General features: G+C 42.3%; 1 protein-coding gene across 5 annotated transcripts in view; it reads left to right on the top strand.

Annotated features, from left to right (window-relative positions):
- Nucleotides 1–20,553, top strand: part of SEMA5A (semaphorin 5A) — a 149,731-nt gene that overhangs the window by 66,219 nt on the left and 62,959 nt on the right. For all 5 annotated transcript variants that reach the window (XM_079983485.1, XM_079983486.1, XM_079983489.1 and 2 more), the window contains exons 2-4: nt 4,415–4,612; nt 10,920–11,019; nt 14,914–14,959. In XM_079983485.1, the coding sequence (XP_079839611.1) occupies nt 4,483–4,612; nt 10,920–11,019; nt 14,914–14,959 (276 nt within the window). In that variant the 5' untranslated portion in view covers nt 4,415–4,482. The remainder of the gene's footprint in view (nt 1–4,414; nt 4,613–10,919; nt 11,020–14,913; nt 14,960–20,553) is intronic.

Raw genomic sequence — 20,553 nt, 5'->3', positions numbered from 1 at the left:
CATTTTAGAGGTGAGAACATATTACAAGAGTTTAGTAGACCTGCTGAAGAAAAACACTATACCATTCAGATGGGAGTTTCCACAAGGATTGTCCTTTAACTTCAATGGAAGGAAGATTAAAATAAAAACAATTCAGGACAAAGAACTATTTCTGGAGAAGTACCTGGAGGATCTGCAGAAAGGAACCGTGGAGGAGAGGGAACCACCCGATATAGCAAATTTGTCATTTGGACTTTCACTACCACCATCGGAGGAAGAGCAGAAGCTTGGAGCAGTTGGAGGAACAGCTACCTAAATACAAAATGTCTCTGCAACTCCTTAGTTGGAACTGTAATGGTTTGAACCTTCCTCGGAAAAGAAGACAGGTTTTTCACATTTTGAAGAAAGAACAATTAGACATAATATGTTTGCAAGAAACCCATATTGCCAGGATACACAGGAAATTACTAATAAATAAGAGACTCGGTCAAGAATTCATCTCATCAGACAAAGTAAAGAAAAGAGGTGTGGTGATCTATGCAAAGGAAAAGTTGGCTCCAAAATTAATATTTAAAGATGAACAAGGAAGATACCTGGCAATTGAAATACAAATTCAAGGAGAAAAGATATTAATTGTGGGAGTTTATGCCCCAAATGAAGGGAAGGCTGAATTTTTTAGGAAGTTGCATGAGACATTAGTTGACTTTTTAGATTATAAAATCCTAATGATGGGAGATATGAATGGAGTTGTCTCAACAAACATGGATAAAGCACAGAGACAAGTGATCTCGAAAGAAGGGAGACTACCAAGGATCTTTTTTGAAATGACTGAAACAATGGACTTGATTGACATTTGGAGAACAAAGAATCCTTTAGAGAGAGAGGGAACTTTCTTCTCAGAAGCAAAAATGACATGGACAAGAATAGACCAAATTTGGATTTCTAGTAGTCTGGCGTCAAGAACAAAAAAAGTAGAAATCTGCCCAAAAACGTGCTCCGACCATAACGCGGTCAAGATGGAGATGAAACTAACAACAACTGGTTCCTTTAGATGGAGAATGAATGACACCCTATTCAAGGATGAAGAGATCCATAAGAAGGCCCTTAAAACATTAAAAGATTACTTTGAGATCAACAGGAAAACAGATGTGGAAAAAAGAATAATTTGGGACGCAAGCAAAGCCGTGATGCGAGGTTTCCTAATTCAACAAAATTCTATTAAGAGGAAGCAACAAAATGAAAAGAAGGAAAAAATTTTAGAAAAAATAAAAGAAGGAGAGAAGAAGTTGAGGTCCAAACCAAAGTCCCATGAGATTTTGAGAGAAATAAAGTTTCATCAGATGCAATACATGGAACTCATGAACCAACAAATAGAATGGAAGATAAAGCAAATGAGACAAAAAACTTTTGAATCAGCGGATAAATGTGGGAAACTTCTGTCATGGCAATTGAAAAAAAGGCAGAAAATGAATACGGTAACAAGTTTAGAAATGGATGGAAAGACTATCCACAAACCCAACGAGATCAACAATTGTTTTCAAAGCTTTTTTAAGAAATTGTATGCACAAGGGCCAACCAACGAGCAAGAAATAGAAGAATTCATCAGAAAATACGGTTTACCAAAAATCTCAGAACAAAGTAAAAGGAACTTAAACGAGGAAATAACAGAACAAGAAATAGAGGGTGCCATTCAAAATATGAAATTGGGAAAATCACCAGGACCAGATGGCCTGACGGCCAAATACTACAAAATGCTGAAAGAATGGCTGATACAACCATTGAAGGAAGTTTGCAATGAAATTTTGAAGGGGAAAAAGGCACCTGAATCGTGGAAAGAGGCTTTCATCTCACTTATACCGAAAACAGAGACTGAGAAGAACCAGGTTAAAAACTACCGCCCTATATCTTTACTCAATGTGGATTACAAAATTTTTGCAGACATTTTGGCAAAAAGATTGAAAAGAGTGTTGGCAGAAGAGATTCATAAGGACCAAACAGGCTTTCTCCCAGGTAGACATATGTCAGACAATGTGAGGAACATTATAGACATTTTGGAGCTGCTGGACGTTGACATTAATAGGAAAGCAGTTTTGATTTTTGTGGACGCGGAGAAAGCCTTTGACAACATTTGTTGGACTTTTATGAAAAAGAATCTCCAAGGGATGGGGGTAGGACAAGGTTTTGAAAACGGTATAGGTGCAATATACTCTCAACAAAAGGCCAAATTAATTGTAAATAACGTGGTAACAGAAGAAATACCTATAGAAAAAGGTACACGACAGGGCTGCCCAATATCCCCTTTGCTTTTTATATCGGTCCTGGAGGTTTTGTTAAACATGATTAGAAAGGACCAGTTGGTTAAAGGAGTTCAGGTCGGAGTTAGACATTATAAATTAAGAGCATTTGCAGATGACCTAGTATTGACTTTGCAACAGCCAGACACTAGTACTAAAAGAGTATTAGAACTAATTGAAACATTTGGTCGAGTAGCAGGTTTTAAATTGAATAGACAAAAAACGAAAGTGTTGGAAAAAAATTTAACAATGGAAGAAAGAGAGAGTTTTCAGAAAGAAACAGGTTTGGAAATTACAAAAAGGGTAAAATACCTGGGGGTAAACTTAACATCCAAGAATGTGAACTTATTTAAGGATAATTATGAAAAATGTTGGTCAGAAGTTAAAAAGGATCTGGAAATATGGTCAAGGCTGAAACTTTCCTTGTTAGGCCGAATCGCTACTATTAAGATGAATGTATTGCCTAGAATGCTGTTTTTATTCCAGACGTTGCAGATTGTGGACAAGATGGACTGTTTCAAGAAGTGGCAGAAAGATATATCAAAATTTGTCTGGCAGGGCAAAAAGCCCAGAATTAAATTTAAGATTTTAACTGATGCAAAGGATAGAGGGGGGTTTGCCCTGCCGGACTTAAGACTTTATTATGAATCAGCAGCCTTCTGCTGGTTGAAACACTGGCTACTTCTTGAGAATACTGACATTTTGGATCTGGAAGGGTATGACAATAGTTTTGGTTGGCATGCATATTTATGGTATGACAAGGTAAAGGTGTATAAAAGTTTTAAAAACCATATTGTAAGGAAAGCATTGTATAACGTTTGGATTAGATACAAAGACTTGTTGGAAAGTAAAACCCCTAGGTGGGTGTCACCAATGGAAGCTAGGGAAGTAAAAAAGCTTAATATGGATTCTAAATGGCCAAAATATCATGAGATCATAGAATACGATGGTGAAAGGGTGAAACTTCAGAGTTATGAGAAACTAAAACCTAAGGTTCGAGATTGGTTGCATTACTATCAGATAAATGAGACGTTTAAACAGGACAGGAAAATAGGATTTCAGAAAGAGAAGTCAAAATTAGAAACAGAATTGTTGGAACCCAATACTAAGAATTTATCAAGAATGTATAACTTGCTGTTAAAATGGAATACACAGGATGAAACGGTGAAATCAGCTATGATCAAATGGGCACAAGATATAGGTCATGATATCATGTTTGCTGACTGGGAACAATTATGGACCACCGGTATCAAATTTACTGCATGTAATGCTTTAAAAGAAAATATTATGAAAATGATCTACCGGTGGTACATGACCCCAGTCAAGCTAGCAAAGATTTATCATTTGCCTAATAATAAGTGTTGGAAATGTAATGAGACTGAAGGCACTTTCTACCACCTTTGGTGGACCTGCCCAAAGGTTAAAGCTTTCTGGGAAATGATCTATAACGAAATTAAGAAGGTCCTTAAGTGGACTTTTCCTAAGAAACCAGAGGCTTTCCTTTTGGGTATGGTGGGCCAAGTGGTGTGAAGAAAGGATAGGACTTTCTTTATGTATGCCACTACAGCAGCAAGAATTCTACTGGCAAAGTATTGGAAGACGCAAGAATTACCTACTCTGGAAGAATGGCAAACAAAGGTGATCGATTTTATGGGACTGGCCGAGATGACGGGCAGAATCCGGGACCAGGGGAAAGAGACAGTGGAAGAGGACTGGAAGAATTTCAAAATATATCTTAAAAATAATTGTAAAATTGAGGAATGTTAAGATGTCAGGGGGTAAGAAGTAAAGAATTGCAGCAGTAAACAAAAAAAAACTTAAGAAATATTTACGAAAAGGAATTAAGATAATGGACTTAAGGGTTGCTAAAGAATTATCAAACAAGGATGCAGGGATGGGGAGGTATGGGGAAGTCAAAGAAAAAAGGTTATGAACCGATGAGTATGAAGTTATATTGTGTTACATTGCTGTTTATTATTTGTGTGGAAAATTAATAAAAATTATTATAAAAAAAAAAAAAGAAGAGGTTGAGTCAAGTGGCAAAGACACTTTGGGTCCTTGGGCCAACATCTCAAGAGTCAACTGTCACCGAAGATTGGCCATTGTTGGTTTAGTTGTAATTATGTTGTGACATTCTCTAGGGCCTTTTCGCATCTGAAGACAAGAAGAGTTCCCGGCTAAGAGAGATGTGACCGGTGCACAGGAAAACATGGCTAACGTGCAGGATGGCATTTGGATGGTGATACTGGTCACAGGTCTGGGGATGATATACTTCGGAACAGTGTCCACAGAGGATTCCCAGTGCCAGCGGGTGGAGCATCCTGTTGTTACAAGTGAAGGTAAGTGATTGAGAAGGCGATTTCCAAATAAAGAAGAAGAGAAGAAGAAGAGTTTGGACTTGATACCCCGCATTTCACACCCCTTCAGGAGTCTCAAAGCAGCTAGCATTCTCCTTTCCCTTCCTCCCCCACAACAAACACTCTGTGAGGTGAGTGGGGCTGAGAGACTTCAGAGAAGTGTGACAAGCCCAAGGTCACCCAGCAGCTGCAGGTGGAGGAGCGGAGATGCGAACCCAGTTTAGCAGATTACTAGTCTACCGCTCTTAACCACTATACCACATTGGCAAAGAATAGCAAAATTGGCACTGATTTGTTGTTCTTTGGCTAGTTTCCTTATAGACCTCTGTCTGTATTAAGAAAATCTGAGATTGCAACAGATTGGTTGGAAATCTCTGCTCATAATTGACCTGCATTTTAATTTTCACTCCTTTGAATCAGTGGGCTAGTTCATAAATGCTCACCAAGGGGGGGGGGGGAACGACTGCTGTGAGTCCACAAAATGTTTGGCGCACTATTTTCCCAAGAACAGTCATTATCTCTCAAGCCAGCATTGTTAAAAGGCTGCTGTTGTTTTGTCCGGGGCAGTAGCCCCAGCTAGCAGATGGGGTTCTAGCCAAAGGGAGACCTATCCCAAGCACAGAGCCCAGGGACTCTAGATCACATACTGCTAGCATCCTTTCCAAACCCAAGAAGCAGAGCCATGTCAAGCATGGGTTAGGTTCCGGTGAGGCAAGGTCAAACCAGCAGAGGGTAAGTTCAGATGAACAAGGTCAGGCAAAACTGACATCCTCTTCGGGCTCCAGGGAGGGTCTCCTCACGAGCCACAAGAACTCTCCATTTCTCTCTCACCATTTCCGGGTTTGAATTGAATGATTTCATTATTTCCTGGTGTGGTGTGCGTGTGCACGTGTGCCTGCGCCTATATCTGTATCTGTATATGATCCCAAGACCTCCATCTCCTGTGGAGCTATAGCCAATTTTGACTTTAGTATATATGTGGAGTTAGGACTCTTTGCTTCAGTAAGCATCACTTTTCACTCCCTTACGTTGAATCTTACCTGTCGTTCTGCAGCCCTCTTGCTCAGTTGGGTGGAAAGGGGGCACCTATGGAATGAGCAATGAAGGCAAAAGACCAAATGCCAGCAGGTTTTGACAGCCAAGCACCAGAGCTTTGCTGCACCAGGAAAGAAAGCTCTATCTGTTTGTCCTGAAGCTGCTTCTCCCCAAAGATATTGCAAGAAAAGTTATGCAAATATATATTCATAGGCCAAGCTACAGCCTGTTTTTACTCCACAAAGAAGGGGAGTCAACAGAGAGTGGAAATTTTGGAGTACTACATCTGAATTTAACCCATAATGCTATAAAAAGGAAACACTACTATTACATTTTCAAAATTACTGTGTTTAATTATGATAGTTCTATTTAAGTTTAGCAGTAGCCAGAAATCACTGACGTTCTGTTAGGCCAAGAAAATGACACACACTCATAGCATTTCACACCTTTATGAACCTAACTGCTTTTTCTTCCTGAACCTCTTTGCTGGTGTGGTCAGGAAAGACCCAAGACCATTTGAAATTTAGGAGGAAGCAGAAGATGATAGACTTGTATGTGAGAAACTAGCAAGCTTTCATTTGAGATGTCAAAGGACTTTTTAAAAAAAGGGATTGCATATGGGAATAGCACTTTTACTTTGTGACATCAGCAGCCATTACTCTGATCCTCACCCCCCCCCCCGCCCGTTTCACACCTATTTGCATGCCTAGCAACCAGCCCACTTCATGCTGGGGCAGACTGCCATACTTAACAGACTTAGAAGCCAAATGTTGAGGTTTAAGGCAGGGCTATGAAAGCAAGAAACAGCACAACTGCTTTCTGGAAATGCAACTAAGTGATAGTGCCAGAGGAACATGGGGAAGCAGACAGATCCTAAGGGACAGAGAGTAGGATGAGGCAGGGGCTCAGGGAAGCAAAAATAGGGCAAAACCAAGGGAGAATAATGCTGGCATTCATCAGCCCACTCAGCTACTGCTCCTCATGACAACCATATTGCTTTTTGCTTTCCCACCATTTGCAGGGAGCTGAAAATGATTCCATAACCTCTTTTAAATCCTGATGAAAGAGAGCTAGAGAAAGAACATTGCATAAACATAAAGGTGGTGTTTACTTGTGGTTGTAAGCTGCTTTCAGGTGTGAGGCCTTATTCTTTGTACTTGAGACTCCTTGTTCTTCTTTCTGATTGATTCTGATCAGACGTACGACTGCTTAATGACCAGACTTAAAGATGTCTTTGTGGGTTTTGCTGCTAATCAGCCTCCTTTTCTCCACAGGGACTGCCATAATTGCCAGTGTTCTTTCAGGGTACCAGCAGTGAACGTATTGGCAATTTGAGCAGCTACGAAAGTTAGCAATGGTGCTACAGATGGGAGAAGGGGCATACTAGAATGTATGAATGAGGGGACTAACCAGCACAGATGCTGTTAAAAGTAAACAGTGATTACTCAGTGGGATGATAGGAAGTCATCAGGGCGAACAAATAAATAATGCACCAATTTCTTCTTGCAGTATTTTTTTATTTTTTATTTTTTTTTTGCATAACTAGCATACACCCCAAGGAATTAAACCACAACAATCTGATGCAAGTAACTGCTACACACAGCTGAGTTCCCTTGCTTGCTGCAACTGTAATGACGATCTGCTGAAATAGATTCATTTACTTACTTGGCAATTAAAGTTGCTGAAATCAGCTCTGTAAAATTCAGTGGAGGGCACAGGCCAGGCAAGGGTTAAAAAAGGGTTTGTGGAAGAACAATGGAGCCACTGATTGTGCCATCTGAAATTCAGCACAAGAACAATATTTTCTGAAGGGCAGGTTCTGGCTAGGATCTGGAGAACTGCAAGGCTGCTTCTGCATGCACCAGGACCTGTTTTGGCTCTTCCTCCCTACAGCATCTTCCCATATCTTTCTCCCAAAGCTACTCTTTGGACCAGAACAACCTCCGGTGCAGCTTCCAACACAGGATCAGGGGCTGTGGCCAGAATCCTAAAAGAATGATTTCCCATTTAGTCACCTTGAATTTATAATTTGAAGTTTTCATTCAGAGTTTGATATCATTCCATCATCTCCCTTTAAACCGGACAGGCTACAATCTTGTGCACACTTACCTTGAGGAAGCCCTGTTAGACTCCTCTTTGAGCTGTAAATCAACTTGCATTATCCTAGTTTGCAGAAACAGAAGGCCTTTTGGGGGAAAAGATTCTCTCAGGCATCCGATCCTTATGAAGTCCACAACAAATGGGCTGATTGCAGTCTGTCATAAATGAAGATTAATTGAATGAGCATCTCCGGCAACAGAAGGCAGAACAAATGTAGCAAAACTTTTACAAGCCTCCTGGAATTGCCCTGGTGACATATGGAAAGGGAGAGTAGCTTGAAATGCGGTTGTGTGTGTCTTGTTTCATTGCCCATTTGAAACAGAATTTTTGATTGAGCACATAGACTTAACGAAGATGATAAATTAGACTCTTCATGTTGTAGTTGCAGAACATTCTGTTATATTGGAAGGGGGTTGGCATATCCTCTAAGTGCCAAGCATTAGCTTTCCACTTCACTTCACTTCAGTTTCTTGGCGTTACAGAACATCCGCGCTCAATTTCCAGCTTTATTTTAAAAACAACCAAAAAACACAATAAGAACAATAACAGATAAAGCAGGAGTGGAATATAAATGGATGCCACAAGAAAATTAGAGGGGGAAACAGCAGATTGAGACGATTGTGTCCACATACTCTTCAAGTACCACATGCCTCAAAGATTGCTTAGAAGCTTCAGCTGGGGCAGAGCATCACCAGCTCATCTCCTGGGGGGGGGGGTGTCTTAACTATTTTGTCAATGCACTGAATAAATGCATCCTGCAGAGCACAGTTCAAGGTTCTGCTCATGACTGCCTCACCCATTGTGATCTCTTGCAGCTTTGAGCATCTTTGGCAGAAACCTCGTTCTCATTTGCTTTTTCTTCATTTTTAATCTCTGCGTTTCCCTCATCTGCATTTTTTTCTTTCACTCTTTCCCCCCTCCTTCATCAATCCTTTCCTCTTTCTTGTATTCCCGCCCCCCCCATTAATCCTCATCTCCTTTCCCAGCCCTTCTTCTTCCATGTAATTTTCTCCCACTGTCTGCTGACTATTTTATGCATAAAGTTTCCTTCCTTCCTTTCTTGCTTTTTTAAAAAAATATTTGTTTTTAGTTTCATGAAAGACAGAAAAAAACAGCAGGCCCAGCAAAGAAAGCAAAGCAAAACAGAAAAAACTCAGTTGAATAACCTAGGAATGTAGCTGGGTGCAGGAAGGTAGCAATGATGTCCACCACACTCTTGACTCATCTCTTGTTTCTTCTTCTTCATCATCTTCTTCATGTGTCTCATCTTCTTGCCTCCCTTATCCCTTATCACCCCCACCACTTACCTTCCATTGATGTCTCCTCCTCTTTCCTTTCTTAAAAGCAATGGTCAGCTCATTCCTTGTTCTCTTGAGGCATTCCAGGGACTGGCCACAGTGAGAAGCGAAGAACAGGCAGCATGTGCCCGGTCAGATCTAGCAGGGCTCTTCCTATGGTCTGAATCCTATTGATTTTTTGGTGTCAGTTGACCCTGCTGCTCTCCTCTTATATTTTAACCTTTTCTCTTTTTGTCTGTTTGGGTGCCTTTTAACTGTAAGCAAACTCTAATATTCCCTGTTTTCATTGATCCTTTCATTTTTGCTATCTTCCCCTCTCTTTCATCTAAATTTATTGAATGTCTTGACTGGTCACAGTCTTCAGCTGCAACTTCTGTTTCATCTATACTAGTGTTGTTTTTATTGTTTACACCCCTCCAAAACCTGCTCACTGTAATTTTACAAACCATGTCCTCTTGCTAAATTACAGGGGGTTTTGTCTGTTCTTATTCTCTCCTCTGATTGTTACATGGTTGGCCTTTCCATTTAAAAAATGAAAACCCAGTTCCTTGCATTCTCATTGAATAGCCGAAAGGGTGTGTGAGAACCATGACTAAGGTTACCAGATTTTTTCCCAGTGAATCCGGGGACACTTTTCAACTTCAGTTGGAATACAAAACACATAATAAGAACGACAGAAGCAAATATTGCCTTGGGCAACTGAAGGAAAGCAGGAACACCAATCTGTGTTAACTCTGGACTGTATTGCATTTACATGAACGCAAATGGCTTCTTCTTCGTTAACATTATAAAAAATGTAATATTTCTCCTCTGTTGCATGGCCTTCCTCGGGGCCCCTGCCTGCTCTCTCGGGTTGGGTCTGGGCTTGGTCATGCGCCCTTGCCCTCCCGGTGCTCTCTCCTACCTCTCTTCCTCAGCAGCGGCGGTGGCGCGGCAAGGTCAGGGCTCCCCTCTTCTTTCTCCTTCCTCTTTATCTCTCTTCCTCCTCCTTCTCCTTTCCCCCTTCTCCCTGCGTCGGCTCCATGGTTTTCCTGGCCCCGGAGCGCCTCTGGACAGTTGGCCGGGCGCTCTTGCGCCCCGCTTGATTTGGGTCGCGGGGGGGGGTGTGTTAGTGGCTCCCCCAGTTGATGCGCCCGGCGTCCCCAGTTCCCGCTTGGCAGTGGCGGCAGCAGCGGTAGCACAGTTGACTCTGGCTGGCTTCTGGAGCTGCTTGTTGCCATGGTGCCCACCATTTTGCCTTGCCAGAAGTCCCCATATGATGTGTCTTGTGCCGTTGAACCAATCACGCAACATTCATTCCCCACTAATAAATCTGCAACACTTAAAATATAAATCCAGGGACATTAAATGAAATCTGGGGATGGATTTTGTCTGGGGACAGATTTGTAAATCTGGGAACTATCCCCGGGAAACGGGGACGTCTGATAACCTTAACCATGACACCACATTTTCACGATGCATGTGCACCTACATGAAGCATAAATCCACCCTAAACCATACAGTTGACAACCATAGCTTGAAGTTGCTTTTACAGGTAGCTGTGTAAGGGGACCAGGTTCATGCAAAACCAGGAAACGTGTGAATCTTGAAACCACCTCCAGTTCTTCTGAGGAGAAATAGACAGAAAGAAGCACATGAGTCTGTGCCTGGAAACCTCTCTATCAAGAGGACTGCTTTAGGCTAGCACTATGCCAAGGTCAGGGCTAAAGAAACAGCAGCTTACAAGGCTGTTGTAAGGATTCATGAAATAAGATAGGCAGAGTTCCTTGATAGCATTGAAAAATCTATGTAAATGCTAAATATTTTTAATGCTAATAATCTGATTTTATGTATTTATCAAATTTATGTTTGTATAGAGATTGCTCCTTGGTTACATATATTCAGAGCAGAAAATGCTGTCGACTTCTCTCAGATAACATTTGATCCAAGACAAAAAGAACTTGTTGTTGGAGCAAGGTGAGACAATGCTTTCTAAAAATTCTCTCTTATCAGATGGTTACTTTTCTTGTTTGAATGCATATTTGATTAAAATACATCATTTATATCCATGTAACATGCCAACAAGCTATGGACTTCAAAATTAGCTGTGATATTTGGTAACCACTTTTCTAAGAAAACTAGATTCTGCAGTCCTTGCAGTGTTTAGGACTTGAAGCTCAGCGATGCAGCCAAGAGAATCATATTATACAGTTCTGGTTAGACTGTCACAGTAAGGGAGGGAGTGGCTGAATTAGCATTTGATTTGTGGGTGTTTCTCCCTTTCATGCAAATTGTGAAGCTGACTCACAACAGGTTAAAGCACTGTCTGTTACTGCTCTTTGTATTTCTGTCAAGAGTGGATTTTTTTAGCAGTAGAGTGCATCTTGACACTGCTATGAGCCTAGACTTTTACTAATTTCAAATCAGCCCAACGAACAAATCTTGCAAACAGTTAAGAGTCAGACATGCTTAAACTTGCCCAGCAGGTTAGCCAATGCAATTCTGGGCTGCATCAATAGGAGTATAGCATCTAGATCAAGGGAAGTAATAGTGCCACTGTATTCTGCTCTGGTCAGACCTCACCTGGAGTACTGTGTCCAGTTCTGGGCACCACAGTTCAAGAAGGACACTGACAAACTGGAACGTGTCCAGAGGAGGGCAACCAAAATGGTCAAAGGCCTGGAAACGATGCCTTATGAAGAACGGCTAAGGGAGCTGGGCATGTCTAGCCTGGAGAAGAGGAGGTTAAGGGGTGATATGATAGCCATGTTCAAATATATAAAAGGATGTCACATAGAGGAGGGAGAAAGGTTGTTTTCTGCTGCTCCAGAGAAGCGGACACGGAGCAATGGATCCAAACTACAAGAAAGAAGATTCCACCTAAACATTAGGAAGAACTTCCTGACAGTAAGAGCTATTTGACAGTGGAATTTGCTGCCAAGGAGTGTGGTGGAGTCTCCTTCTTTGGAGGTCTTTAAGCAGAGGCTTGACAACCATATGTCAGGAGTGCTCTGATGGTGTTTCCTGCTTGGCAGGGGGTTGGACTCGATGGGCCTTGTGGTCTCTTCCAACTCTATGATCTATGATTCTATGATTCTAATTTGGGAGACAACTGTTGTGGCCCTAAGCATGCAATATTTTTGCCCTTTTTATTATCCTGCTTTTGATTCCAGCTATCTACAGATGTTGACTGTCCTGGGTTTCTGGGGTCAGACTGAGCTATAATAATACTGCTTTAAGGAAGTGGCTTAGATGATGACTGGTGGTTTGTTTTATTAGTTGCCCAAAAAATTTAAACAGCTAACCCCCAAAGTGTTGTTTTTGTTTTGATGAAGCAATGCAACTTAAATAAAACATGTCATGTCACCACCTGCAGTGTGCATGGATGAAAGTTCTTTCTTACGTTTGTTAAAATTCAGTTCTGATCAAATTGGTGAACATTGCTCCTTAGCCCAGTCCTGCCTTTCAATGCCAGTTCATTTGAGCTTCCTACCCATAGCTGTCAACGTTTCCCTTTTTTAAAGGGAAATTCCCTTATTCCAAATAGGATTCCTCGCAAGGAAAGGGAAAAGTTGACAGCTATGCTCCTATCAGCCCCTCTAGAAGGAAGTAGGAAGAGAATGTTAGCAGGCTGCTGAAAAGCTCTCACTTGGAACTCCTGGAATGTGCCATGAACCTGCTTGCTGATTTTTCCGCCTGCTCTGCCCTGATACTCCATGAATCCTACCCAGCTTGTACTCTCCTGGTTTGCCTTTGATATAGCTCTACCACCCGTGCCCTGGCTGTAAAAACAACCAAAAGAGATCTGTGCAGGTGGTGGTGGTTAGGTTCTGCAGAAAAGAAAAATATGGTTTTTCAGATCTGGGCTGAAGCAGGTTGCTTTGGTTTTTTGTTTCTAAAACCTTATGGCTTCAAACAGTGGAACAGCTGCTCATCAAAAGGTGAAGGAATTTTTTAGGTTATTCCTCTCATTAATCATTGCCACAGTTGTTCAAGATGATGGCCAAACCTGAATTTGAATTGTTTTCAAAGTCAGAAAAAACCTCCCTAACTCCTATTACAGATTTTATAAATATCTATATGACTGGACTGCATCAAAGACCACCTTCTGATATTCATGTTAATTAATGAAACTAACAGATTATCTTGGGCTGTTACCCAGCAACCACCTAACAAAAATAATGGTTAGCCAGCAGCCACAACAGTACATTTATTTTTATGATGTTTCATTAAAGTTTGTAACCAAGAGCGAGTGAGAGTTGGAAATGGGAGATCCAAAGTGCCACTGGAATATGGATGCCTGTATAAGAAGGTCTTCATGGCTGCACTAGAGATGTCCTGTCTTTACACATTGCGGATTTGATGCTGTCAGAGAAAATGTGTGTGTGAGAGAGAAATAGGAGTTTTATTAATGGAGACCACAGTAGTGAGGGTGAAAATTTCAAAGAAGTTTTTGACAATGAGCTACTGTAGGAAAGGAAGGTTGTTTCTTCCTGGCCGGCTCTTCATTTTTCTCAAATAGAAAACAGCAGATGCACTGCTGCTACAGGAAGGCAATCTGAGAGAGGCTGTCAACTGAAAAAAACCTTCAGCCTTGCAATTCCTAAAACTGGGTTTCTATTCTGCATAAATTAGGGATAAGCAGCTGAAGGCCCATAGGCCAAACTGCCCTTCTCTGAGGGCTATTATCTGGCCAACTCAGAAACAAGATATGTGGGGTTGAGCCGATAGTCACTGACAGTCCACTTTGGAGAGAGGAAGCTTCTCCAACAACTTTCACCCCATCTTTATCAAGCTCCTGAAAATCTAGTTGCTGTCTAGAGGAATATTTTATTTTTGTGCTTGCTGCAGGAAAGTCTACAGAAATATTCATGTAAAATGTATGAAAAGATGAGCTCCTGTAGATTAAGAAAGAAAAGAAGGAAGGTCCTTAAAGGACCTTTGCAGTATTCAACCAAATAATTGCACAGAGTGACTTCTGCTTGTGCAATGGGACTCCCCCTTCCCTTCCCCTTCCCTTCCCCTTCTCTCCCTGCACCCCCCACTGTCCCCAAAACTGCTCCTGAAGGGGAAGGTGTAGGGGAGGAGAGTCACATTGTACAAGCCTAGGTCATTCCTACTTAGTGCTACTTGAATACAACCCTGGGCTCTGGGACTTCCTCTCTGTCTATGCTCCACATGTCAAGAGTCTATAGAGTTAAATATTTGATATATAACAGACACACAGATATTTGTATCTCCTCCTCCTAGTCACTCAAAATGTCAGTGGGAGTAAACTTTAGAGAAACTAAGAAAGAAAATGTAGATCTCATCCTAAGTTGCTTAAGGTAAGATGCCTACAGTAAAATTATCAAACATTTCTCTGCTTTTGACAAGCTTCAGTGTACACTTAGAAACACCTAACAAGACAAACAAGTTTTGAAACGTTTTATTTCTCTGTCAGAATATTTCTAAATTGACAACTCATTGAAAAATACCATGGCAGTGTACAATAAAATCATGAAACATCATAAAACTATAAAATAATGAAATACAGAACAAGTGGCCAACACTTCTTTGCAAAATAGAAATGTTTTCAGCAGGCAGTAGATTTCCAAAATTGCAGGGGCTTGTTTGATTTCAGTAGGAAATCTTCCAAACTCCTGGTTCTGCTAAGCTAAACACAATGTGTAGTTAACAGATACATTATATAGGTTTACTCCTTATTGAAGAGCCAGGGGCGGCTGCAGCTATTTGTCAAGTGCACTGTCAGTGGTAAATCCAGGTTTACTGTGACAAAGGCTTTTAAGCTTCTAAATCAAGAATATCCAAGAGCCATGGTCTCCTGGTTCACCTGCCTAACTGATGCCATTTCTCCTTTCCCTCTTTTAGAAACTACCTCTTCAGGCTACATAGTGAGGATCTTTCTCTCATCCAGGTAAGCAGTTAACTTTTACCCCTCCCTCTTTTAAAAAAGAAGCAAAACAAATGGACATTAAAACGTTTCCAGTGAAGATGTGAAAAAGCTTCTGGATGTCAAATGGTGCAATTGACTTTTCTTTTGTTTCCCCCTTCTTTTATCCCCTTTAAAGCATTTTTATTGAATTTTATCCGCACAGTTGGCTTCTCTTGTATATTTTATTTCTCACTATACAGTATTTTAAAATAAATCTCAGAACAGCTTTTTGGGACAAGTTGTGTAGGCTTATTTTAATACATCTTTCTTCTAGCAATTAGCATTTCAGGGACTATGAGCATGTGGTTCTGCTGCCTTCTGTCCTTGATAGCTAGTTTTCTGTGCAGAGGGTTTTCTCTCTCTCTCTGGGCATTTCATCAAGTGAATTCCCACCTGCAGTCTGAAGTGGGTACAACCTACAGTGACCTATAGACAAATGTATCTACCATGACTTGTACATGCTCAATATGGTTGCTACTGCTGATGGTTTGTATTTACATTTCTTATAGATAGATAAGGTTTAGTTATGTCTTAGCTCCATATGTTATGCAGCCAGGTAAGGTAGGTGTGTGTGTGTGTGTGTGTGTGTGTGTGTGTGTGTGTGTGTGTGCAACCCTTTGAGAAGCCCAGTGCACCTGTATTGCGTGCCTCCCCCCCCCCCATGTTAGGCGCAACTTAGCACCTCTGCCACACATTATTTGACAGAAAACCTGGGCTGGCAACCAAGTATGTCAGAGAGAACTATAGCCAATCCTGGCTCTTTGCTAATACGCCCTTGTGTCTAATACTTTCCCAAACATGTTCCTCTTAACCTAAAAAGGTCATGTGTGAATTATCTTCAAAATCTAACGTATAAATTGGCTCTTAGTTTGTGAAGCCATGATGTGGATGGCATTCACATCATTATTCCCCATAAGCTAAGCATAATCATGGAAACTAATTGTGCGTATGATCCCTACCTGAGTCTGCATTTTGTATTCCTATTGCACAGAGGGTTTCAGCTGTTACTGAATTGCCTTTATATTCCATCTTGTAAAGATGCCTTTAAAAAACATACAAAACACCTGCTTGCCTTGGCAGCCAAAGGCCTTTACAGTGGTGCCCCGCAAGACGAACGCCTCACAAGACGGAAAACCCGCTAGACAAAAGGGTTTTCCGTTTTGGAGGCGCTTCGCAAAACGAATTTCCCTATGGGGTTGCTTCGCAAGACAAAAATGTCTTGCGAGTTCCCGCGGGTTTTTTCCGCTTTTTCCGCCCTTTTCCTAAGCCACTAAGCCGCTTATCAGCTGATCCGCTGATAAGCCGCTTAACAGCTGATCGCTAAAAGCCGCTAGACCGCTAATAGCGCTAATCCGCTAAGCTGTCAATGGGCTTGCTTCGCAAGACGAAAAAACCACTATACGAAGAGCCTCAAGGAACGGATTCTTTTTGTCTTGCGAGGCACCACTGTATATTAGAAGCCGCCCCGCTACAAGAGGAACCTACTCAGGGCCATTTTCACTGTGCTCTTGGGGCACAATGTGTCCAAATTAACCGCCTACAATTTTTTTAGAAAGGGGGAGAAGGAGGCATACGGTCATGCACTATAGCCGTGCAGGTGTTTTACTCCGTGCATTAATGAGGTTAATGGTGAGTGAAGTTGAAATACTAGCATATATGGGGTATTTATTGAGGGCGGCTTCACCCTTTGCCAGGCAAATATTTTTGTTGTGTGGTTACCAGAGCTTCCCATAGATACTTGCCTAGGAGAGAGACGAGTGAAATTAATGGGTATTACTGGAGATTAGGCATGCACAGGACTGAGTTATAAATCTATGGGTAATATTCATGCATGTCCACATGTCTTTTAAATGTGTGCACAGGTAAGAACAAATGCAGCTATGTGCTACTTCACCAAGGACTGAAGTTCAAAAAAGTTGGAATTATAATTGTAATAAACAGAAATGTAGAAACTACAATTCATAGGATTTTTGGCCTGACAGTTATTTATCTGCTGTAATGCCAGGTTCCCTGCAAGACTGCTTGCATAGCACAACACATTATATATTTCACTAACCTTTCTCTACAGCCATCCATATAGATTCTTCAGCTATTGATATCATACACACTCTGGCTTTTATCAGCTTTTATTTTAAAGCATGTACCACTATCCTTTCAGTTCTGCCTCAGTTTGATTACAGAATTTCTCTGACAGAAGACCACAGTACATGTTACCAGTTTGACAGCATTATTCCAAAAATCCTGCCAAGCATTGCTAAAGGGTACGGCTGGAAATAAATGCCAAATTTGTTTGAGCACATTTTGACACAGCTTGAAGAATTTTCTCATAATTGCTTCTCAATAGTGTTTTGAATAATGCTCATTGCATCTCTAAGATGCCCTCAGCTGCCATGTGTTGGTACCATAACTGTTTGAAAAAGTAACTTAAAATGCAGGCTGCTCAGAGGAGCTGGGAGGGATGCTGGCTTCTGAGGGGGCTGCTCCATGAAAATATGCAGTACTGTTTTTTGTTGTTGTTTTTTTAAAGACAACCACCATGTGAATTATTATTAGGAATGAGAAAGAGGAAGGACTATTGCTGGTTGGCAGAGCATATGCACTGCATACAAAAGTTCCAGTAATGGCATATCCAGGCAGAACTCAGAATGTCCTACAGAGTCAGGTCAGGGGTTCTCAACATGGTGCCCTCCAGCCCCAGCCAGCATGACTAATAATCGGGGATAATGGGAGTTGTAGTCCAAAATACCTGCAGGCTGCCATGTTGCCTATCCTGGTCTCAGTCATCTTGACTAAGTCTTAGACAGGAGAACTGCTACCTCAGGAGCATCCTGAAGTCACATAAAAGCTGGTTGGCTGGCCTGAGCCACCTGCATTTGCTCTACCCCTTCAGGAGAATGGTTTGTTCTTTTAAAGGGCCATCGCCCTATTCTGTAAAAGCTGCCTCCTGCAGGCTGGAGGAAGTGAGGGGTGTCCTGAGCTGACAACCCTCCAACATTTCTGTGACGAAAATAGAGATGTCCATAACAACAACAGCAACTTTACTATTTATATCCCACCCATCTGACTGGGTTGCCCCAGCCACTCATGGTGGCTTCCAACATATATAAAAACATAATAAAACATTAAACATTAAAAAACTTCCAGACATTAAAAAACTTCCCTTCAGATGGCTCGGGGGTCAGATAACTCCATACCCTCCAACATTACTCCAATGAAAATAGGGATGTCCTAAGGAAAAGGGGGACATTCCGGGATCAAGTCAGAAACCGGGACAGTTTCTGTAAATCCAGAACTGTCCCTGTAATCGAGGGACACTTGGAGGATCTGATGGAGTCTGACAATAGTGCATCCTCTGGTCAGGGTAGTCTGGGAGGAGCGGGAGGTGATGACTCTTCAGGCAGTGGCTTCTCTCCCTCTGAGATTACCATGCAGCTAGAGAACGTCGCAGGTTCTCTGAATGTGGGCTGTGATATTTTCCTTTCTTCCTCATGAGCTGTTGCGACAGAGAAAGCAGCACTTCTTCCAGGTGCAACAAGTCTTAGGGAGAGTATTTTGAACTGGTAAAAAGAACTTGCTCATGCCACCCCAATTTTGCAAAGTCTCACCAGTCTCAAGTGCATAACTCCTTTTGGGGGTCTGGCTAGATGTGACAGTCCCCACTAGCTAAATGGGTTGCATCCACTGGTGACCGTCTGCTGACAGAAGACACTTTGATCCAGCAGAGGCTTTAGCAGAACCGGGAAGGAGGAGATTTTCTCCAGTTTGTCCTCACTGCAGCCCCCATCTATTCCTGAATGGGGGACCCTTCAGAACAGCACATAAGATTCAGAGGGAAGGGGGACCTGCAGAGGAGAGAACGAATTGACAAAACTCACCTCAGTCTCCTTTCCACTGAGTAAAACCTCTACTGGATTGAAGAATCTTCTGTCTCCATGAGAGACACCACAGGCGGCAGCAGAATGGCTTTAAATGGAGGATGAGGCCGTTACTGCTGTTAACTACTACTGCTAAATTAAACCTCGGCTTGGCCATAACCCTTGTGCTCTGCTTGTAAGTTTCCAGAGCTGTCTTGTCTTACGGTTGTTGGAGAAATGACTGGAGTTGATCTAGCAAGGCAGTTCTCATGTTCACGTGTGTTCCTTCCAGGGCCGTCTTAAGCATATCCGGCGCCATGGTGCAAAGCTCCCTCCGGTGCCCGCTCCCCCCCCCCCATTTAGGGAGAATGGTGCTGCCGGTGGGGCTGGAGGTGGCAGGCAGTGGCTGGAGGGCGGCACCAGGGCGCCAAGTTCTGGAGGGCGCCAGGGAAGAGGCTGGACACGGTGCCTCCCGGCTCAACTGGCTGCTTGGTGCTGCGGTGGCCATGGCAGAAGGAGGCGCTGGGCGCAGTACTGCTTCGGCGGTGAGCTGATGCTGGGAGGCGCCGCGTCCAGCCTCCGCCTCTTCCCTGGCGCCCTCCAGAACTTGGCGCCCTGGTGCCCTGCACCACTAGCCTCTATTGGTAAAACACCCCTGGTTCCTTCAGTAAGCAATAAACTCCGTTCCCTGACTATGATTCAGTAGCTACAACAACTAACACATCTTGGAACGATGCACAGTGATGCTATTCCATTGTCGCATGGGTACGGTCAATCTGTGTCGGTCAGAGGTTGGCAGAGGCTCTCTGCCAAGGACCTTCTGCCCCTGATGCTTCTCCTTTGGCTGTCATTGCCCATGTGCTCACCAAACCCAGGCCTGGAGGGGGAGCAAGTGAGTAGCAATGGCAGCAAAGGAGAAGCTGCTTCCCCACTGCCTCTCTCTCCCTGATCAGCTAGCAAACTCCTGGGGTGGAGGATGACGGGTTTTGCCAGAGCCCCCTTTCACCAGCCCTGCAAACCTGAAGCCTGCACTGATTACTGTCATTTTGTTCTGTCAAATTATATTCTTGGTTGCATTGCACCTTTGAAAAACATGGTGTTTGAATACATGGCATAAGATGTGAAGGCAAACAGATAACAATAGTAAAAACGCAACTAAATGGAATTATGAAATTATGTAGCTGTTTTCTGAGGCGGTGTAATCAAACCACCTTTGGAAATACTATATTTTGCCAGTAAAAGCACAACTTCAGGCAATACCAATGAGACGGAAACATGGAAGGTGCCTAAAGAAGCCAGGGTGGCTATCTAAAGAACTTTTAACTGAGTTAAGATTAAAAAAGGATGTGTACAAAAAATGGAAAAGGGGGGAAACCACCAAAGAGGAATTCAAACAAATAGCCAGCACGTGTAGACACAAAGTCAGAAAAGCTAAAGCACAGAATGAACTCAGGCTTGCTAGAGAGGTTAAAAGCAACAAAAAAGGCTTTTATGGGTATGTTCGTAGCAAAAGGAAGAACAAAGAAACCGTGGGGTCACTCAGAGGAGAAGATGGTGAAATGCAAACAGGGGACACAGAAAGGGCTGAACTCCTCAATGCCTTCTTTGCCTCAGTCTTCTCCGATAAAGAAAACAATGCCCGACCTGAAGAATTTGGAGCAAATGATTCAGCAGAGGAAACACAGTCCAGAATAACTAAGGAGATAGTACAAGAATACTTGG

This window comes from Podarcis cretensis (assembly GCF_951804945.1).
Source record: "Podarcis cretensis genome assembly, chromosome: 7".
In the NCBI taxonomy this organism is placed as follows: Eukaryota; Metazoa; Chordata; class Lepidosauria; order Squamata; family Lacertidae; genus Podarcis; species Podarcis cretensis.
Note: the sequence above shows the minus strand (reverse complement) of the source record. Positions and strands in the feature narration are given on the sequence as shown.